The 21,414-nt window shown below is 35.0% G+C and overlaps 2 protein-coding genes across 3 annotated transcripts; both read right to left on the bottom strand.

Moving 5' to 3' along the window:
* Positions 1–1,833: 1,833 nt before the first annotated feature.
* LOC137629564 (arrestin homolog) lies at positions 1,834–9,053 on the bottom strand. The gene is made up of 7 exons (XM_068361001.1): positions 8,912–9,053; positions 6,729–6,850; positions 6,049–6,282; positions 5,423–5,770; positions 3,792–3,923; positions 3,166–3,334; positions 1,834–2,628 (listed from the first exon to the last, which is right to left on the bottom strand). Exons 1-7 carry the CDS (start codon positions 8,952–8,954, stop codon positions 2,534–2,536), a joined length of 1,143 nt encoding a protein of 380 aa, XP_068217102.1. The 5' UTR covers positions 8,955–9,053; the 3' UTR covers positions 1,834–2,533.
* On the bottom strand, positions 1,834–21,199 carry LOC137629563 (arrestin homolog). Of its 2 annotated transcripts, XR_011041537.1 has the most exons (8): positions 21,044–21,199; positions 18,987–19,108; positions 18,320–18,553; positions 17,684–18,031; positions 16,022–16,153; positions 15,397–15,565; positions 14,366–14,876; positions 1,834–2,116 (listed from the first exon to the last, which is right to left on the bottom strand). XR_011041537.1 is itself a non-coding variant. In XM_068361000.1 (7 exons), exons 1-7 carry the CDS (start codon positions 21,084–21,086, stop codon positions 14,782–14,784), a joined length of 1,143 nt encoding a protein of 380 aa, XP_068217101.1. In that variant the 5' UTR covers positions 21,087–21,199; the 3' UTR covers positions 14,085–14,781. The 2 variants fall into 2 exon arrangements, 1 of the variants encoding a protein (XP_068217101.1); XM_068361000.1 differs by lacking the exon at positions 1,834–2,116 and having other exon boundaries at positions 14,085–14,876.
* Between the last annotated feature and the right edge of the window lie 215 nt (positions 21,200–21,414).

Genomic DNA, 21,414 nt, shown 5'->3' on the forward strand with positions numbered 1-21,414 from the left:
AGCATTGCTTACACACACACACACACACACATATATATATATATATATATATATATATATATATATATATATACACACACATATATATATATGTGTGTATATATATATATATATATATATATATATATATATATATATATGTATATGTATATATATAGCATTTTAGAAGAATCTTTCATAAGTTGAATTAAAACAGCAGTAAGAGAGTTTCCTTAAGAATTGCATTAATTTTGAATATTGCGTAACTGGGTTATTTGACCATTTCTAAGGATGTTCGTACAGTTCCTTCAAACGACCAGGCAGTCACGCACTTAGATGCAAAATTGTAATGTACTGCATTTAAGTCGCGAAGGATAATACAAATGAAATACTATGATACTATCAAATGGGTCACAGGTTAGTTGTGACGAAGATTGGTAAAGCCTGTTGGTAGCCTTGTATGGGTAACTCAAGTCCAGGAACCTGCACACACACACACACACACACATATATATATATATATATATATATATATATATATATATATATATATATATATATATATATATACATATATATGTATATATACATATATATACATATATATATATTTATACATATATATACATATGTATATATATGTATATGTATATATATATATATATACATATATATACTGTACATATATATACCTATATATACATATGTATATATATATATATGTTTGTATACATATATATACATATATACATATGTATATATACATATGTATATATACATATATATATAATTATATATATATATATATATATATATATATGTGTGTGTGTGTGTATATATATATTGATAATTTAATTATCTGTAATCGTTAGATAATTTTTACATTTTTGTTTAATGTGGAATGAGATGTTACGATGACTTCAAAAGTTTTTTTTTTCTTATCCGTCTGTGACTGCTACATTTTTAAGCGTTTTTACTCAGTACGAGTATTTAATTTGTCGCTCTTGCTATCTTTGAAATGGAAGAATATTCATGTTAAAATTACTAGATTGAGATTATCTTTCAGGTTTAGTGCAAGAATAGCTCTAAAATTTTATAGGAAACCTTAACAGGTTTTTGGAAAATTCAGTTCAATAACTTCGCATTTTTCTTTGTATGATATCGAAGTTGATATACTACAGCCATATTAAGATATATGATAAGCAAAATGTGTCAACGTGTGCTGATCGTTTACTTATACCATTTTTGTTGATACTGAGATACTAATAAAAACAATGTGAAGTATATATGACTTCGTATGTAAGATATGAGTCAATGTAATCGAATAAGTTATTGTTTGAACGAACCGCAAAATTGTAATGAAGATACGATTGAGCAATGCTTGGTAAACCAGTCTTGCATGGTAAGAAAAAAAATAACTATCAAAATCATGAAGTAGTTGAAAAGATTTTTACCGTATTGGAAGGTATATAAAAGTTTTTGAAGAAATAATTACTTCTTCAAGAAAAGAATCTACCTTAGGGTACTCTAAACGCTTTTCACTTATGTTAACAACCTGGTCTTATGAACTTAGCCATCTCAATAAATACGGGATGGATTCAGACTTAGTTTCTAAGATATTAGGTGAACCCGCGTCTCGTTTATGAAAAGTTTATTTTTTTCATATTTGTGTCACTAGGGTGCGTATTTTAACAGATTGATAACCGTGCACAAAGCGCAAATTGGTTAGATAATATTTTAGAACATTTTGAAATTCAAAGTACCCTAGATACAGTGTATTCAACACCCAATACTTTTTAGGGTGGAATGCAAATTATTGTATCAAAACTGTATTCCGGAGGAAATTGAAGAACATTTTGTATAACTAAATTTATTTATGTAAAGAAAGCAGCCAATTATTTAACACTGCCGATTTAAAACCAACAGCTTATGAAGACAACTGCTTGAAGATGTTAAGTGAGGATTGTTGAAGAAATTATATTCAAAGCTAACTGAAATAAACACAAAGCCTTAAATATTACAGTGAAAACAGGAAAAAAAACGCGTCGCTGCTGCTGCTGTGCTAATAGCTGATCTTAGTTTAACTGTATGTTCTTCTTTAAATGGATATTGCTAAATCATTTGACCTCGTCTGTGCCTGCCACTGATGGTCTTTAGGCAGTTGCCAGACACAAGCAGTTGTCTTCCATGCAACAGCAGCATCAACGCAATAATGGAAAAAAAAAGCTAAAAAGACAAAGAAAGAAAAGCTATAACAAAGAAAATTGCATTATCTGAAAAACTCCTGGAAACAGCAGTTGAAGTTTCGTCGTCGTTTCGGAAAAAAAGTTAGCGTCCCACACTTCGTTCGTTCGCAAAAGGTGAATCATTAGGATGGTGGTGATGGTTATCGGCAGAAGGTAATGCCGAGTTGTATCGTTGATTCAGCCAATTTGAGGTTGGTTGAAATGACCAAGGGCTTTGGAAAAGGTGTTGGTTGTGGCGTCAGAGGTTTTGGGTCGACATTCATCTACGCTTTGGAAGCAAAGACCTGGGGAAAGATGTTCCTTTCGATCTAGGGCTGGTCGACGCTCATGCCGCGGCGCAGACGGGCAAAGTCCTCGAAGACGATGTCTTCGCCATCAGCCTTAGTGCTGGGTTCCATAGAACCTATATGAGGGAGAAAAAAAAATATAACCTCATGTATTTTATCAAATTTATGATACATATCAAATATCGCTTGCTCCAATAATTCTATAAAGTGCAGATGATCTAATTATATTTTATTTTGGTTATAGTTTTTAAATAGGCCGTTTTCTTTAGACTTAAAAAATATAATTTCTACTAACGATGTAACTTCGTGTATTTCGTTTAATTTATGATACACATCAAATAGCACTGGCTCCAATAACATTATTAAAAGTCTAAACATAATTAAATCTTATTTTGGTTATAGAATTTAAGTATGTCATTTTCTAAAGACATAACAGTTACTCTTCCTTCTGAATACACTCGAAGTTACAAAACCCAAAACTGCCAAAGACATTTAGTTCCCAAAAGACTTCAGACATGCCCTCACTGTATGAACTCCTTTTCATTCCACCTAATGATGAAGGAAGTTGTACCATTTCACATGATAGCACTGTTAATTTCATCAAGAAAATCAATATTATTTCAAGAGTGTAAAATGCAGATTTCTTCCCTCACCTGGAGTTGGGTGTAAGAGCTTGAATGGCAGATCAGCCAAAAGCTCACCGCCCAGAGCACCACAGTTGAGGCGGACACGAGCTGAGTAGCTGACAATGATACCAGTGGCATCATTAGGATTGGATTTTTCGCTAGCAATGGTAGAGGAAGCCAAGTTGGCATCACTGTCCTGTAGGGAGAGATGTGGGATTGTTTTAGAGTAGGTTCGCTAGTTAAGATAGTTTAAATATTGCGTTGGTCGAGCTTCGGTCCACATCAGTGATAAAGACCCGCTAGCAAAAAGTTTAAGATTATCTATTTTACCTATTCACTCATCTATTTAACATTTTATTTATGTGCGGAAACATAATTTTCTTTATCTTCTCATTTTGTATCAAGAATATCTTTGGCTGTTTAAAATTGGTTACTTAATAAAGTGTACCACGATATGAGGTTAAAAACCCATGAATGTCCTTTTTGTGCGACAAAACTTAAACAAGCATTACTTTTGCAAGCTAAAATTTACAGAATATGACATCATGAGTGAGTAATATAAATCATCGTGAAGGAAAATGGAAATTCATTTCAATCTATGTATAATCATGCTTAATTTCTGTTTATTTGTCTACTATTTTCTTTATGCTTACCTTCAGTTTGCCATCAAGTGCAATACCGTACTTGTTCTGGTTGGTGGAAGCCAGAGGAACCAGACTGAATGACTTCTTGAGGTTGGAACCAGGAGTGATGGGGCATCCCTCCTTGGACTCCAGGGAAGCCACCTGCAAAATTAGAGAACCACTCATTTATTTCTCGCTCTTTATTTAACAAGAGACTCCAAAACAGGTTATATTGCACCGATTTAAATATGAACGTTTCCAATTTTCATTCATGATCAATGTATTGAAAACCATCACTTATGGGAAATGTGGTCTCTAAGAAGAAAAGAGGAAGCAAAACTTGAGCGAACAGAGATGAGGATGCTGAGGTGGATTATGAGAACATCAGTGCTTGAAAGATTGGTAAGAGTGTCACGGCTGAGATGGTTTGGGCATGCGTTGAAGATGATGGTGGGGAGAGTGAAGAGGCTTTAGGAAGAACATGTTAGGGGTGGAAGATCGAGTGGGAGACAGAGAATTAGATGGCGAGATAAGGTGAAGGATGATATAGAGAGAAGAAGTTTGATGGAAGAGGATGCCTTTGATAAAAGGTATTGGAGAAGGCGCATCAGGCAACTGGACCTTTAATGTACAAATAACGGTGGGAAAGATGACGATCTCGTATCGTCCACTTTCGACGGGTATCGATTAGGGCTAATCTGAACCAAGTTCCATGTAAAGTAGCTATTGAATTTAGAGTCTGCTATTGCTATCCATCATTCCAGTAAAATCCATATTCACAGAGATATGTCTATCACTCCTTTTGTGGTTAAGCCTTTCTTTTTTTCTTGTTCCCATCTAGTTTTAGATGTTAGTACTAAGCTATTCTTTCATGATCCTTTCTACCCAAAGTCTAGCCAGAACGGACATATGTCAAACACTACATAGAACAGTAATTTTTAATATCTAAAGATTTATCTATGATCAGAGATTTTTTCTTACTAACTGAGCCTTTGATGACTTGGAATTGCAAGTGAAATAAAAAAATAAAAGGTTCAGCATCCCACCACACACAAACTAGATCTTTTGATGAATATATGTAATTAAACTGAGAAAGATGATGTAGCCTTAAACTTTCAAAGATATTTTCTATTTTTGATAGTTTTTAAGCAAATAGGTAACTCATTAGATAGTTTTCTGTCAATGGAGAAAGCGCATCGAGATTAAATTTTCCTACAGCATAATGGTGGTTAATTACCTCTCCTATCTTCTCTACCCTCTGCCACACCACTGCTTTCCTTATTCCTTTTAATGGTTTAAAGGCCGCTCATATATAGGAGAGACTTGTAACAGTGGCAATGTCCTAGTTAGCTGGACAATGTCCTAGAGACTTAATATATATGCATATGATCAGCGCCAAGCCCACTCTCCATCAAAGCTAGAACCAGAGTGGTCCAGACAATGCCTGCTGATGACTCGGCAGGTACTGTAGAATTAAAGGCTTCCCTAGCTCACAAGGATGGAAAGGTTGTAAACACTTAAGGAACTATCGAGCTTGAGCGGACTCGAACCCCATTTCCGACAGTTAGCCAGGCAAGGACGTTTCCAACAGGTCACCGTAACCCTGTCTCCTCATGAAAAGAATTGAGACTAGAAAGAACCCGCTGGTCCTATTAATTTACCTCACGGGTGAAGTGGTTGTTAGTCATGGTGAGTTCCACATGCTGAACGATGGAGCACTTGATGTTCTTTACGGTCTTCCTGCTACAGTTGTTAATGCTGATCTGAGGGGCGATGGTCTCGCCGTGATAGTACACATCCCTTTCGAGGTTGACCTCCATGTTGATCTTGCCAGTAGACAAGGCAAAGCCCTTGGACACCATGGTGCTGGGCTGCCTGTTGGCGCGGTCCAGGGGAGCAAATTGGACCTTCCTGACGGCCAGAGTCACGGAGTTCCTCTTGTGGGGCTTCTCTTCTCCGTTGTCGCCAACGAAGACCTTCAGCTCGTAGATAATACCCAGTGGCTTGTTCTGGTGGGAAGGACAGAAGTCGGTCAGAGATGTGAAAATCTATTTTGTTCGATTAGGTCTGAGTAAACCATTGGAGATAAATTAGTTTCGAAGTATTGAGTCGAAAAGAAATGGTCATTGCAAATATAAATCAGGTTGTCTATAAAAATAAAATCGTGAAAGAAAATATAATTTTGACTCGGATTTGAATGATACTATCAACGTTCCATGAACAAGTTAATAGTTAATAAACTGAAGGGACAATTAACTACTGTACATGTAAGTAACTATCCACTTACGGATTCCTCATTCCCGGTATGGAGTTGGGCAGAGGTAGGAGCATTCTGGGGGATGGTGATGGCGAATGGATAGGCATTGCCTCCGAGTTTCTTCACCAACCTATCCTGGACGGCAGTCAGTTCTACCTTGCTTTCAGAAGGATAGATCTGCTGGTTGGTCAGCTGCATTTCCTTGCTGAAGTGAAGGCCCATGACCTCATCCTCCTCGCGACCGAAACGGTACGTGACCGTAACCTGTACAAGTATATAACCCGTGAATGAGGAGGGAGTTTTGAATGAGGGGAATATTGCAATCGTAAGTGAAAGAAAGAGTGCAAAATACTTTGAAGGTTGACAAACACACACACACACACACACACACATATATATATATATATATATATATATATATATATATATATATATATATATATATATATATATATTTATATAAACACAGTATATATATATTATATATATATATATATATATATATATATACATATATATATTTATATATGAGTGTCTGATTAATTCTTTTCCATGTATTTCTTATTCTATTCATAATTCAATATATAACTCAAATATTGGAAAAGTGTCAAGTAAATAATAATTTCCTATGTTGTTTAATTTTCTTTCCATTAGAGTCTTATAACAACAGCAATGTACGGTGACAGGACACCTGATTAGGAATTACTTACGGTAGCGAAGACCTTGCGCCCTCGGAGGTAGTCATTATCACAGAGTACTACACCATCGACAGGTTCGGTGGTGACGGTATTATCGACAAAGTCCCTACGACCTAGGTAGACGGTAATCTTACCTGTGACGGGTCAAATGTTGCAATATATTAGACGGGAACAGGGAATATTCAATAATAAGAAATGTAGAATATGTCCATTCAATCGAGTGGATTGTTGAGAAGTCTAGTAGCAGAGACGTACAGAAGCGTACAAATATAAGTGTTTTTTTCTTTTTTTAATGTTAATAATAATATTTTTTTCATATTTAAGTTTTTATTTTATCAGGATTTGTATTTTTCCTATTTACTCCTTTCATCGGGAAATGATGAAGAAGTTTTACGTAGTATAAATACATACGATATATATATATATATATATATATATATATATATATATATATATATATATATATATATATATATATATATATCTATATCTATATATATATATATATATATATATATATATATATATATATTTACATACATACATATATATATACATACATATATATATATGTATATATATATATATATATATATATATATATATAGATAGATAGATAGATAGATAGATAGATATAGCGGTGAATAAACAGGAGCATAAGATGAGTTGGACACCATTTATCAAAGCTGGATGAATGTTAAAAGGTCAGCGTGAAAAGTTTAGTAATTAACCAATAGCTTTACTATAGTTTTATAATATGATGCGATATACGGTATGTTAATCTTTGAAATTCTATTACGGGGTTTTCCTCAAGTCCATTTATATGAAGGTTTTAAAGGTCGGTATTTGGATAGAAGAATATTACAACCATAGGAATGTTACCGATAAAACTCAACTTCAAATAGAACAAGAAATGTCATAAAATCTTACTTAATAGATAAGTGAAATTCAAGACCAATTCCTATACATCTCTTGCATGTGAAAGGCTTATAAGAAGAGTATATTGCACTTTGGTGTATGATATAGATATTGATATAAAATGTTCTTCCGAAGTGCAGTGAACTAGTAAAGGAATTCGATGAATTTCCCCAAAATACAACGAGTTTATAAGAGAAAGTCTTGTAGTCTATTCTGAACTGAATCGGATACAAATTTTTAGAGGGATACCACTATTCGTGATCAAGTCTGGATTAATGTATTGAAAAGAGCGAATTCCACTAAATAAACGCTTTTAAGTTTCTAATTCAAGTATGGCACCGGTTACCGTAGCCAGAGGCCTCGTGACGTCATGGTACACTATCAAATCACTCGGGTCCACCTATGTAAAACAGAGTAGTGTTTAGAAGCGCATGACAAATGCAGATACAATTGTAAGTCTACCGGGAGAGTAATGAGCTAGAGGCCGGGTGGGATAAATCAGTCCAAGTCTCGAGAAAAAGGTATGAATGGGAAATGAGTCAATTTCTCACGTGGGAGTTGAAGATTGTTTTGAAGTTGATATCTAGTTATCCTTATTCGCTATGCCAGTTAAGTGAAATCTGCACATCTGGATATCTATTCAACATGAAATAATATTAATTTAGAGCGTAGCACAGTTTAAACACCAACATTTGAAAGTTTCATGTACTATATTAATGTGTCGTAATGATCTCTGAAACTCAACTATGTAAGTAAAACATCGTTGGTAAAGGCATAAAATCTTAGTGTATTTCAATATCATTGTTCCCTAAGCTGTCTTCAGGACAATTTGCATGAAACCGTCTATTTGTAGTATTGTATATAAAACTATAAACTAAAAATTTTTACCGAATAAATAGGAAAAGTTTATTTGAAGACAAAATACTGTAGATTTCTTTGTTTCAAAATAGTTTTATCCAATGTAATTTTCAAAATATCAGTCTAAGTCAAAGTAAGTTTTAAAATCATGTGGATTATATCGTCACCAATATGTTTTGCTATAGAATAGCCTTGCACATTTGGACTGAATAAACGCAAGTAAAATAGTTTTTGTGTCAAAATGTTTGTAATTTGAGAATAAGTCATAAATTAGTTATTTAAATATTTCTTTAGTCTACATCCTGTAAGTGTGTGTATGCACTAAATATGAAGACACTTTTTAGCAAAGAAACTAGATACATTTTCAATCTTTGCACACTTGAACACGGCCAATAGGATATTTTTCTTGTGAAACATACCATTAGGAGCGGTTTTCTTGAAGACTTTCACTGCGTTAACCATCGGAAGTTGATTGGAAGTTTTCCTCTTGCGAGAAAGAACGAGATAATTCACACGAAGAGCTGTTTGTAGAACGACAAACAAAGGTGGGATGAAGAACACTTTTGCCAAGAAGTCTTTATATACTCCAGGGAGTAATCCACTTACCCGAAAAATTTGCAGGTTTCTGACGATCCCTTAGGGTAGGGAGACCATGGGGTGACTTCCCCTGCCCCACCCCTCCAGGAGACCCAATCCTTAATAGACTATTCTCTCAAGAAGATGGGGGTTGGTAGACAGTGTAGGGATGGGGTGCTGGTAGCTTGCATGTAACTGGAATGCATAACCAGCAGAAGAGATCCAGCCTATCCCTTTGAAAGAGCCAAAGTTTGCCTGCCCTCTCTCCTCTCAAGTGTGTCCTCTCCAACGTGAATAATTGATTTTTGACCCAACGTGTATCTTGTGTAGTTTTGTTCGAACGTTGGTGATATTATTGAATGATTAGTTCAAGTGTATTGTGTTAATGTAAGTACATCTAACATAGATTTTTTTAACTGTCCCTGGGAGATTTAGGTTAAACAGTGAAGTGCATTAAAAGATTTTGCTCAACTGTTCTGAACCTTGTTTTGAGCCAAAAGACGTAAGCGTAACAGTTACATATTTGTAAATTTCATCATTGTTTAATGATAAGAGTGTTAAAATGTTAACTCTTTTCATTAATTATCAAAATTAAATATTTTCATAAATTAATTCCCGTGAAACAAGTGATTGTATCATTTTCACAGTAACAGTTTTTTGTCTTAGTCTAAGGCTTTGTTCAGATTTAATATTTCGAGTGATTTAATTTTGGTGTTAATTCTTCTGTATTATTGTTAACTTTTTATAAAATATATTTATTTTTGTAAAGTTTGTATTATTTCAATCACCTCGTAACCCCTGACTAAGAAGCGAAGTAAGAAGTTTGTTTTTGAATAGTTCACATAAATAATCACTGAGGTTTGTTTTGAGTGTAACGTAAGAGTCCTTTGGATATTCAGTGTTCATATATATTCCCGTCTGGGAGTTGTGTAATATTCTCACAGCTCGGGTATTTTTTTAGGTATAGGAGATTTAAGTAAAAATAAACAGGTGAGTTTGGAGCTCAAAAGTTTATATAATTCAGCAGCCGTAATTATATATATATATATATATATATATATATATATATATATATATATATATATATATATATATATATTTATATATTCAAATTCAAATTCAAATTCTTTATTTCAGCTGTAGAGCCATATACAAAATATTACAATAAAATCAATAGTTATATACAAATATATTAGGAATAAAACTAAAGGTCTAAACACAGAAAATGTGTTTAGACCACTCTTTAAAAACTAATGATTTTTTAAAACTATCACTTATAAATTGCGCAAATTAAGTGGTTTTTTGAACCCTTTGCTCTCTGAAACAAGCTTACAATACATTTTCTCGCTAATTCATCAAATGTTGGTATTCCTAAAGAAACAAAGTGTACACCTACTCTCGAAAATCTTTCTATTCCCATCAGGTACCTAAAAGAGTCATTATAACATATCTTAAGTTTTCGTAGGGTTTCCTTTTTACATTTCATTGCCAGAGGCATTCAATAAAGGGAAGTACAGAAAGATCTGAACAAATGTACTTTTGCCTCATCATTGCACATGTGAAAGTTCCTTAGCAACATATTGCCTCGCAAGCATTGCCCTCGATAGAGTGATGCACTATGGTCATCGTCCTTTAGATTGTCAGTAATATTCATGCCAAGATATTTACATGATTTAACGACTTCCAACCTGACTTCATTAATATAGAGTGACGGTTCACTAAATGACATAAAATTCCAGGGCTTTATAACAAGAATTTTGGTCTTGTCAGATTTGGCTTCAAGATAATGGTATTTCAAATATTCCATACTTTTATCTATGAGTATTTGCAACGCTTTTAAAGATGGGGTTAAAAGTATTATATCATCTGCATAAAAGATGTGATTCACCTTAACCTCTCCCACTGTGCAACCACCTTCCCTGCTGAGGACCTTTGTACTTAAGTCATCCACATATACGGCAAACAGAAGTGCTGATAGAACACTACCCTGTCTAATACCACAACTGGGTTTAAAATGAGAGGAAAGACTATTGCCCCACATTACTCTAAAGTCCTGAGTTTTGTACCAGTACTGAAGCAGTGCTATAATGTAAAATGGCACACGCCTTCTCTTTAAAAGTTGAAATAATCTTTCATGACACACTCTATCGAAAGCCTTTGACATATCCATTGCGCATACAAAAACTGGAGTGTTTTTTTACCTATAAAACTGGCATGTTTGTTTAAAAAGAAAAAGGGCCATATCAGTGCTGTGTTTAGTTTTATAAGCAAATTGATTATCCGAAGTTGTTAACAAGTCTTTGCATCTTTGTAGGATGATGCATTCTAATAGCTTAGAAATAATAGAGGCAAGGGCTATTGGACGATAGTTATTCTTATCAGAGAGAGACTTATGGTAATCCTTAGCTAAATTCAGAATTTTTATTTCAGTCAGATTATTTGATACGAAATGATGCCTGAACAAACAAGTGAACAAAAGTGACAGATGCACATACAGCGTTGGGTGGGCATATCGTAAGTGATTCCCTGTGATTCCATCCAGGCCCGGGGCACTATTTAACGAAAGGGATTTTAAAGCATCTTGAACGTCTTTAACGGAAACAATTGGTATGGTGCTTTCTTCATCTTCATTTTCCATCGATAAAGACATTTTTGGATGGTTCGTGCCTTCCATAATATGAGCATAATGATTCTTCCAACCTTCTGCTATGTTTGACTCTCCCCTTATTCCATCAATACTAACCGGTAGTTTGGTAGTTTTCTTTCTTATTTTGTTTTTTTGTTTACCAAGGATTTCTCCTGCTCATATCTCTGGCGATTTTTTCCTTTGTTGTTTTGTTTACCGTCTTCTTGCAGACTTTGAGTGCCTTTTTAAAATTTCGTTTAGACAAGACCATCTCATCGTATTGCACACCCGATCTCGGCATTCCCATTTCCTTCCATAATAAATACTTTTGTGTGGCTGTAACGTGGAGTAATTTGACGTTTTCATTCCAGCCTGGTATTCCATGACTTTTATGTACCTCCCCGGTATTTTTGTATCCCCACTCTTAGAAATACATGGTTTCTGTCTCTGCATCCCCTTGTTCTACAGACAATTGCCTCAACTGGAAGCTCTATTTCTTTTAGTGTCTTCTCGCTTCGAACTTTATTTTCATCATTATTTCTTACCTCGCAAGTTATTCTGCGATTATTGGTCCCTGCTACTCTGTATGCTGAAAAATCTTGAGCCTATCTCCTCGTAAAAAACTTGAAAACATCGAAGTGCACTCAAGAGGGAGTCAGGGCACACAACATGGTCCAGCCACCTCGTGTGACCCGTAGCATCGTTTATATATATATATATATATATATATATATATAGATTATATATATACATATATATATATATATATATATATATACATATATATATATATATATATATATATATATATATATATATATATATATATATGTGTGTGTGTGTGTGTGTGTATACATATATGTATATATATAGCATTTCAGAGGAATCTTTCATAAGTTGAATTAAAACAGCAGTAAGAGAGTTTCCTTAAGAATTGCATTAATTTTGAATATTGCGTAACTGGGTTATTTGACCATTTCTAAGGATGTTCGTACAGTTCCTTCAAACGACCAGGCAGTCACGCACTTAGATGCAAAATTGTAATGTACTGCATTTATGTCATGAAGGATAATACAAATGAAATACTATGATACTATCAAATGGGTCACAGGTAAGTTGTGACGAAGATTGGTAAAGCCTGTTGGTAGCCTTGTATGGGTAACTCAAGTCCAGGAACCTGCACACACACACACACACACACACACACACACACACATATATATATATATATATATATATATATATATATATATATATATATGTATATATACATATATATACATATATATATATATATATATGTTTGTATATATATGTATATATACATATTTATATATATAATTATATATATATATATATATTATATATATATATATATATATATATATATATATATATATATATATATATATATATATATTGATAATTTAATTATCTGTAATCGTTAGATAATTTTTACATTTTTGTTTAATGTGGAATGAGATTTTACTATGACTTCAAAAGGGTTTTTGTCCTTATCCGTCTGTGACTGCGACATTTTTAAGCGTTTTTACTCAGTACGAGTATTTAATTTGTAGCTCCTGCTATCTTTGAAATGCAAGAATATTAATGTTAAAATGACTACATTGAGATTATCTTTCAGGTTTAGTGCAAGAACAGCTCTAAAATTTTATAGGAAACCTTAACAGGTTTTTGGAAAATACTACAGCCATATTAAGATATATGATAAGCAAAATGTGTCAACGTGTGCTGATTGTTTACTTATACCCTATTTGTTGATACTGAGATGCTAATAAAAACAAATAAGGTGAAATACATAAGACTTCGTATGTAAGATATGAGTCAATGTAATAAAATAGATTATTGTTTGAACGAACCGCAAAACTGTAATGAAGATACGATTGAGCAATGCTTGGTAAACCAGGCTTGCATGGCTTGAAAAAAACAACTATCAAAATCATGGAGTGGTAGAAAAGATTTTTACCTTATTGGAAGGTATATAAAAGTTTTTGAAGAAATATCTACTTTAATAAGAGACGCTAATGTAGGCTAACCTAAACGCTTATCGGTTAGGTTAACGACCTGGTCTTATGAAATTAGCCATCACAATGAATACGGGATGGATTCAGACTTAGTTTCCAAGATATTAGGTGAACCCGCGTCTCGTTTATGATAAGTTATTTTTTTGCTTTTTTTTCATATTTGTGTCACTAGGATGCGTATTTTAACAGATTGATTACCGTGCACAAAGCGCAAATTGGTTAAATAATATTTTAGAACATTTTGAAATACAAAGTACCCTAGATACATTGTATTCAACACCCAATACTTTTTAGGGTGGAATGCAAATTGTTGTATCAAAACAGTATTCCGGAGGAAATTGAAGAACATTTTGTATAACTAAATTTATTTATGTAAAGAAAGCAGCCAATTATTTAACACTGCCGATTTAAAACCAACAGCTTATGAAGACAACTGCTTGAAGATGTTAAGTGAGGATTGTTGAAGAAATTATATTCAAAGCTAACTGAAATAAACACAAAGCCTTAAATATTACAGTGAAAACAGGAAAAAAAAACTCGCTGCTGCTGCTGTGCTAATAGCTGATCTTAGTTTAACTGTATGTTCTTCTTTAAATGGATATTGCTAAATCATTTGACCTCGTCTGTACCTGCCACTGATGGTCTTTAGGCAGTTGCCATACACAAGCAGTCGTCTTCCATGCAACAGCAGCATCAACGCAATAATGGAAAAAAAAGCTAAAAAGACAAAGAAAGAAAAGCTATAACAAAGAAAATTGCATTATCTGAAAAACTCCTGGAAACAGCAGTTGAAGTTTCGTCGTCGTTTCGGAAAAAAAGTTAGCGTCCCACACTTCGTTCGTTCGCAAAAGGTGAATCATTAGGATGGCGGTGATGGTTATCGGCAGAAGTTGATGCCGAGTTGTATCGTTGATTCAGCCAATTTGAGGTTGGTTGAAATGACCAAGGGCTTTGGAAAAGGTGTTGGTTGTGGCGTCAGAGGTTTTGGGTCGACATTCATCTACGCTTTGGAAGCGAAGACCTTGGGAAAGATGTTCCTTTCAATCTAGGGCTGGTCGACGCTCATGCCGCGGCGCAGACGGGCAAAGTCCTCGAAGACGATGTCTTCGCCATCAGCCTTAGTACTGGGTTCCATAGAACCTATTTGAGAGAGAAAAAAAGAATGTAACCTCGTTTATTTTATTAAATTTATGATACATATCAAATATCGCTTGCTCCAATAACTCTATAAAGTGCAGATGATCAAATTAAATCTTATTTTGGTTACAGTTTTTAGACTTGAAAAAAATAGTTTCTACTAACGATGCAACTTCATGTATTTCGTCAAATTTATGATACACATGAAATAGCACTGGCTCCAATAACATTATTAAAAGTCTAAATATAATTAAATCTTATTTTGGTTATAGAATTTAAGTATGCCATTTTCTAAGGACATAACAGTTACTCTTCCTTCTGACTACACTCGAAGTTACAGAACCCCAAACTGCCCAAGACATTTAGTTCCCAAAAGACTTCAGACATGCCCTCACAGTATGAACTCGTTTTCATTCCACCCAATGATGAAGGAAATTGTACCATTTCACATGATAGCACTGTTAATTTCATCAAGAAAATCAATATTATTTCAAGAGTGTAAAATGCAGATTTCTTCCCTCACCTGGAGTTGGGTGTAAGAGCTTGAATGGCAGATCAGCCAAAAGCTCACCGCCCAGAGCACCACAGTTGAGGCGGACACGAGCTGAGTAGCTGACAATGATACCAGTGGCATCATTAGGATTGGATTTTTCGCTAGCAATGGTAGAGGAAGCCAAGTTGGCATCACTGTCCTGTAGGGAGAGATGTGGGATTGTCTTAGAGTATGTTCGCTAGTTAAGATAGTTTAAATATTGCGTTGGTCGAGCTTCGGTCCACATCAGTAATGAAGACCCTCTAGCAAAAACTTTAAGATTATTTAATTTACTTATTCATTTATCTATTTAACATTTTATTTATATACGGAAATATAATTTTCTTTATCTTCTTATTTTGTATCAAGGATATTTTTGGCTGTTTAAAATTTCTTTCATAATAAAGTGTACCATGATATAAAGCTAAAAACCCGTGAATGTCTTTTTGTGCGACAAAAATTAAACAAGCATTACCTTTACAAGCTAAAATTTACAGAATATGACATCATGAGTGAGTAATATAAATCATCGTGAAGGAAAATGGAAATTCGTTTCAATCTATGTATAATCATGCTTAATTTCTGTTTATTTGTCTACTATTTTCTTTGTGCTTACCTTCAGTTTGCCATCAAGTGCAATACCGTACTTGTTCTGGTTGGTGGAAGCCAGAGGAACCAGACTGAATGACTTCTTGAGGTTGGAACCAGGAGTGATGGGGCATCCCTCCTTGGACTCCAGGGAAGCCACCTGCAAAATTAGAGAATCACTCATTTATTTCTCGCTCTTTATTTAACAAGAGACTCCAAAACAGGTTATATTGCACCGGTTAGAATATGAACGTTTCCAATTTTCATTCATGATCAATGTATTGAAAACCATCACTTATGGGAAATGTGGTCTCTAAGAAGAAAAGAGAAAGCAAAACTTGAGCGAACAGAGATGAGGATGCTGAGGTGGATTATGAGAACATCAGTGCTTGAAAGATTGGAAAATGATGAAATCAGAAGAATGGCAGGAGTAGTAAAGATTACAGAGGTGATAAGTGTCAAGGCTGAGATGGTTTGGGCATGCGTTGAAGATGATGGTGGGGAGAGTGAAGAGGCTTTAGGAAGAACCTGTTAGGGGTGGAAGATCGAGAGGGAGACAGAGAATTAGATGGCGAGATAAGGTGAAGGATGATATAGAGAGAAGAAGTTTGATGGAAGAGGATTCCTTTGATAAAAGGTATTGGAGAAGGCGCATCAGGCATCTGGGCCTTTAATGTACGAATAACGGCGGGAAAGATGACGATCACGTATCGTCCACTTTCGACGGGTATCGATTAGGGCTAATCTGAACCAAGTTCCATGTAAAGTAGCTATTGAATTTAGAGTCTGCTATTGCTATCCATCATTCCAGTAAAATCCATATTCACAGAGAAATGTCTATCACTCCTTTTGTGGTTAAGCCTTTCCTTTTTTTCTTGTTCATATCTAGTTTTACATGGTAGTACTAAGCTATTCTTTCATGATCCTTTCTAGCCAAAGTATAGCTAGAACGGCCATATGCCAAACACTACCCAGAACAGTAATTTTTAATATCTAAAGATTTATCTGTGATCAGAGATTTTTTCTTACTAACTGAGCCTTTGATGACTTGGAATTGCAAGGTTCAGCGTCCCACCACACACAATCTAGATCTTTTGATGAATATATGTAATTAAACTGAGAAAGAAGATGTAGCCTTAAACTTTCAAAGATATTTTATATTTTTGATAGTTTTTAAGCAAATAGGAAACTCATTAGATAGTTTTCTGTCAATGGAGAAAGCGCATCGAGATTAAATTTTCCTACAGCATAATGGTGGTTAATTACATCTCCTATCTCCCCTACCCTCTGCCACCCCACTGCTTTCCTTATTCCTTTAAATGGTTTAAAGGCCGCTCATAAATAGGAGAGGCTTGTAACAGTGACAATGTCCTAGTTAGCAGGACAATGTCCTGGAGTATTGATATATATGCATATGATCAGCGCCAAGCCCACTCTCCATCAAAGCTAGGGCCAGAGTGGTGCAGACAATGCCTGCTGATGACTCGGCAGGTACTGTAGAATTAAAAACTTCCCTAGCTCACAAGGATGGAGAGGCTGTAAACACTAAAGAATCTATCGAGTTTGAGCAGACTCGAACCCCAAGTCCGCCAGTTAGCCAGGCAAGGACGTTTCCAATAGGTCACCGTAACCCTGTCTCCTCAGGAAAAGAATTGAGACTAGAAAGAACCCGCTGGTCCTATTAATTTACCTCACGGGTGAAGTGGTTGTTAGTCATGGTGAGTTCCACATGCTGAACGATGGAGCACTTGATGTTCTTTACGGTCTTCCTGCTACAGTTGTTAATGCTGATCTGAGGGGCGATGGTCTCGCCGTGATAGTACACATCCCTTTCGAGGTTGACCTCCATGTTGATCTTGCCAGTAGACAAGGCAAAGCCCTTGGACACCATGGTGCTGGGCTGCCTGTTTGCGCGGTCCAGGGGAGCAAATTGGACCTTCCTGACGGCCAGAGTCACGGAGTTCCTCTTGTGGGGCTTCTCTTCTCCGTTGTCGCCAACGAAGACCTTCAGCTCGTAGATAATACCCAGTGGCTTGTTCTGGTGGGAAGGACAGAAGTCGGTCAGAGATGTGAAAATCTATTTTGTTCGATTAGGTCTGAGTAAACCATTGGAGATAAATTAGTTTCGAAACATTGAGTCGAAAAGAAATGGTCATTGCAAAGCGACACAAATATAAATCAGGTTGCCTATAAAAATAAAATCGTGAAATAAAATATAATTTTGACTCGGATTTGAATGATACTTTCAACGCTCCATGAACAAATTAATAGTTAATAAACTGAAGGGACAATTAACTACTGTACATGTAAGTAACTATCCACTTACGGATTCCTCATTCCCGGTATGGAGTTGGGCAGAGGTAGGAGCATTCTGGGGGATGGTGATGGCGAATGGATAGGCATTGCCTCCGAGCTTCTTCACCAACCTATCCTGGACGGCAGTCAGTTCTACCTTGCTTTCAGAAGGATAGATCTGCTGGTTGGTCAGCTGCATTTCCTTGCTGAAGTGAAGGCCCATGACCTCATCCTCCTCGCGACCGAAACGGTACGTGACCGTAACCTGTACAAGTAAAGAAGAACCCGTGAATGAAGGAGGGAGTTTTGAATGACGGGAATATTGCAATCGTAAGTGAAAGAAAGAGTGAAAAATACGTTGAGGGTTCAACTTACTGTGATGTTGGGGAAGGAATATGTAATGGTTGGATGATAAGAGGGTATTGTACAAAATGAACATGCAATCGTGTTCTGTAAATTTTTACTCACACACACACATATATATATATATATATATATATATATATATATATATATATATATATATATATATATGAGTGTGTTGAATTCTTTTCCATGTATTTCTTATTCTTTTCATAATTCAATATATAACTCAAATATTGGAAAAGTGTCAAGTAAATAAACATTTCCTATGTTGTTTAATTCTCTTTACATTTAGAGTCCTACACTGACAGGACACCTGATTAGGAATTACTCACGGTAGCGAAGACCTTGCGCCCTCGGAGGTAGTCATTATCACAGAGTACTACACCATCGACAGGTTCGGTGGTGACGGTATTATCGACAAAGTCCCTACGACCTAGGTAGACGGTAATCTTACCTGTGACGGGTCAAATGTTGCAATATATTAGACGGGAACAGGGAATATTCAATAATAAGAAATGTAAAATATGTCCATTCAATTGAGTGGATTGTTGAGAAGTCCAGTAGCAGAGACGTACAAAAGCGTACAAATATAAGTGTTTTTTTTTTTCATTTTTTTAAGTGTTAATAACAATATTTTTTTCATATTTAAGTTTTTATTTTATCAGAATTTGTATTTTTCCTATTTGCTCCTTTCATCGGGAAATGATGAAGAAGTTTTACGTAGTATAAATACATATATACGAATATATATATATATATATATATATATATATATATATATATATATATATATATATATATAGATAGATAGATAGATAGATAGATAGATATAGCGGTGAATAAACAGGAGCATAAGATGAGTTGGACACCATTTATCAAAGCTGGATGAATGTTAAAAGGTCAGCGTGAAAAGTTTTGTAATTAACCAATAGCTTTTCTATAGTTTTATAATATGATGCGATATACGGTACGTTAATCTTTGAAATTCTATTACGGGGTTTCCTCAATTCCATATATATGAAGGTTTTAAAGGTCGGTATTTGGATAGAAGAATAATACGCCATAGAAATGTTACCGATAAAACTCAACTTCAAATAGAACAAGAAATGTCATAAAATCTTACTTAATAGATAAGTGAAATTCAAGACGAAATCCTATACATCTCTCGCATGTGAAAGGCTTATAAGAAGAGTATATTGCACACTGGTGTACGATATAGATATTGATATAAAATGTTCTTCCAAAGTGCAGTGAACTAGTAAAGGAATTCGATGAACTTCCCCAAAATACAAGAAGTTTATGAGAGAAAGTCTTGTAGTCTATTCTGAACTGTATCGGATACAAATTTTTAGAGGGATACCACTACTCGTGGTCATGCCTGGATTAATGTATTGAAAAGAGCGAATTCCATTAAATAAACGCTTTTAAGTTTCTAATTTAAGTATGGCACCGGTTACCGTAGCCATAGGCCTCGTGACGTCATGGTACAATATCAAATCACTCGGGTCCACCTATGTAAAACAGAGTAGTGTTTAGAAGCGCATGACAAATGCAGATACAATTTTAAGTCTACCGGGAGAGTAATGAGCTAGAGGCCAGGTGGGATAAATCAGTCCCAGTCTCGAGAAAAAGATATGAATGGGAAATGAGACAATTTCTCACGTGGGAGTTAAAGCTTGTTTCGAAGTTGATATCTAGTTTTCCTTATCCGCTATGCCAATTAAGTGAAATCTGCACATCTGGATATCTATTCACCAAGAAATTATATTAATTTAGAGCGTAGCACAGTTTAAACACCAACACTTAAAATATTGCATGTACTATATTAATGTGTCGTAATGATCTCTGAAACTCAACTATGTAAGTAAAACATCGTTGGTAAAGGCATAAAATCTTAGTGTATTTCAATATCATTGTTCCCTAAGCTGTCTTCAGGACAATTTGCATGAAACCGTCTATTTGTAGTATTGTATTTAAAAGTATAAACTAAACTTTTTTACCGAATAAATGGGAAAAGTTTATTTGAAGACAAAATACTGTAGATTTCTTTGTTTCAAAATAGTTTTATCCAATGTAATTTTCAAAATATCAGTCTAAGCCAAAGTAAGTTTTAAAATCATGTGGATTATATCGTCACCAATATGTTTTGCTATAGAATAGCCTTGCACATTTGGACTGAATAAACGCAAGTAAAATAGTTTTTGTGTCAAAATGTTTGTAATTTGAGAATAAGTCATAAATTAGTTATTTAAATATTTCTTTAGTCTACATCCTGTAAGTGTGTGTATGCACTAAATATGAAGACACTTTTTAGCAAAGAAACTAGATACATTTTCAATCTTTGCACACTTGAACACGGCCAATAGGATATTTTTCTTGTGAAACATACCATTAGGAGCGGTTTTCTTGAAGACTTTCACTGCGTTAACCATCGGAAGTTGATTGGAAGTTTTCCTCTTGCGAGAAAGAACGAGAGAATTCACACGAAGAGCTGTTTGTAGAACGACAAACAAAGGTGGGATGAAGAACACTTTTGCCAAGAAGTCTTTATATACTCCAGGGAGTAATCCACTTACCCGAAAAATTTGCAGGTTTCTGACGATCCCTTAGGGTAGGTCGACCCTGGGGTGACTTCCCCTGCCCCACCCCTCCAGGAGACCCAATCCTTAATAGACTATTCTCTCAAGAAGATGGGGGTTGGTAGACAGCGTAGGGATGGGGTGCTAGTAGCTTGCATGTAACTGGCTTAATCTGCACAAG

The sequence above is a fragment of the Palaemon carinicauda genome, chromosome 37 (assembly GCF_036898095.1).
Source record: "Palaemon carinicauda isolate YSFRI2023 chromosome 37, ASM3689809v2, whole genome shotgun sequence".
Lineage (NCBI taxonomy): Eukaryota > Metazoa > Arthropoda > Malacostraca > Decapoda > Palaemonidae > Palaemon > Palaemon carinicauda.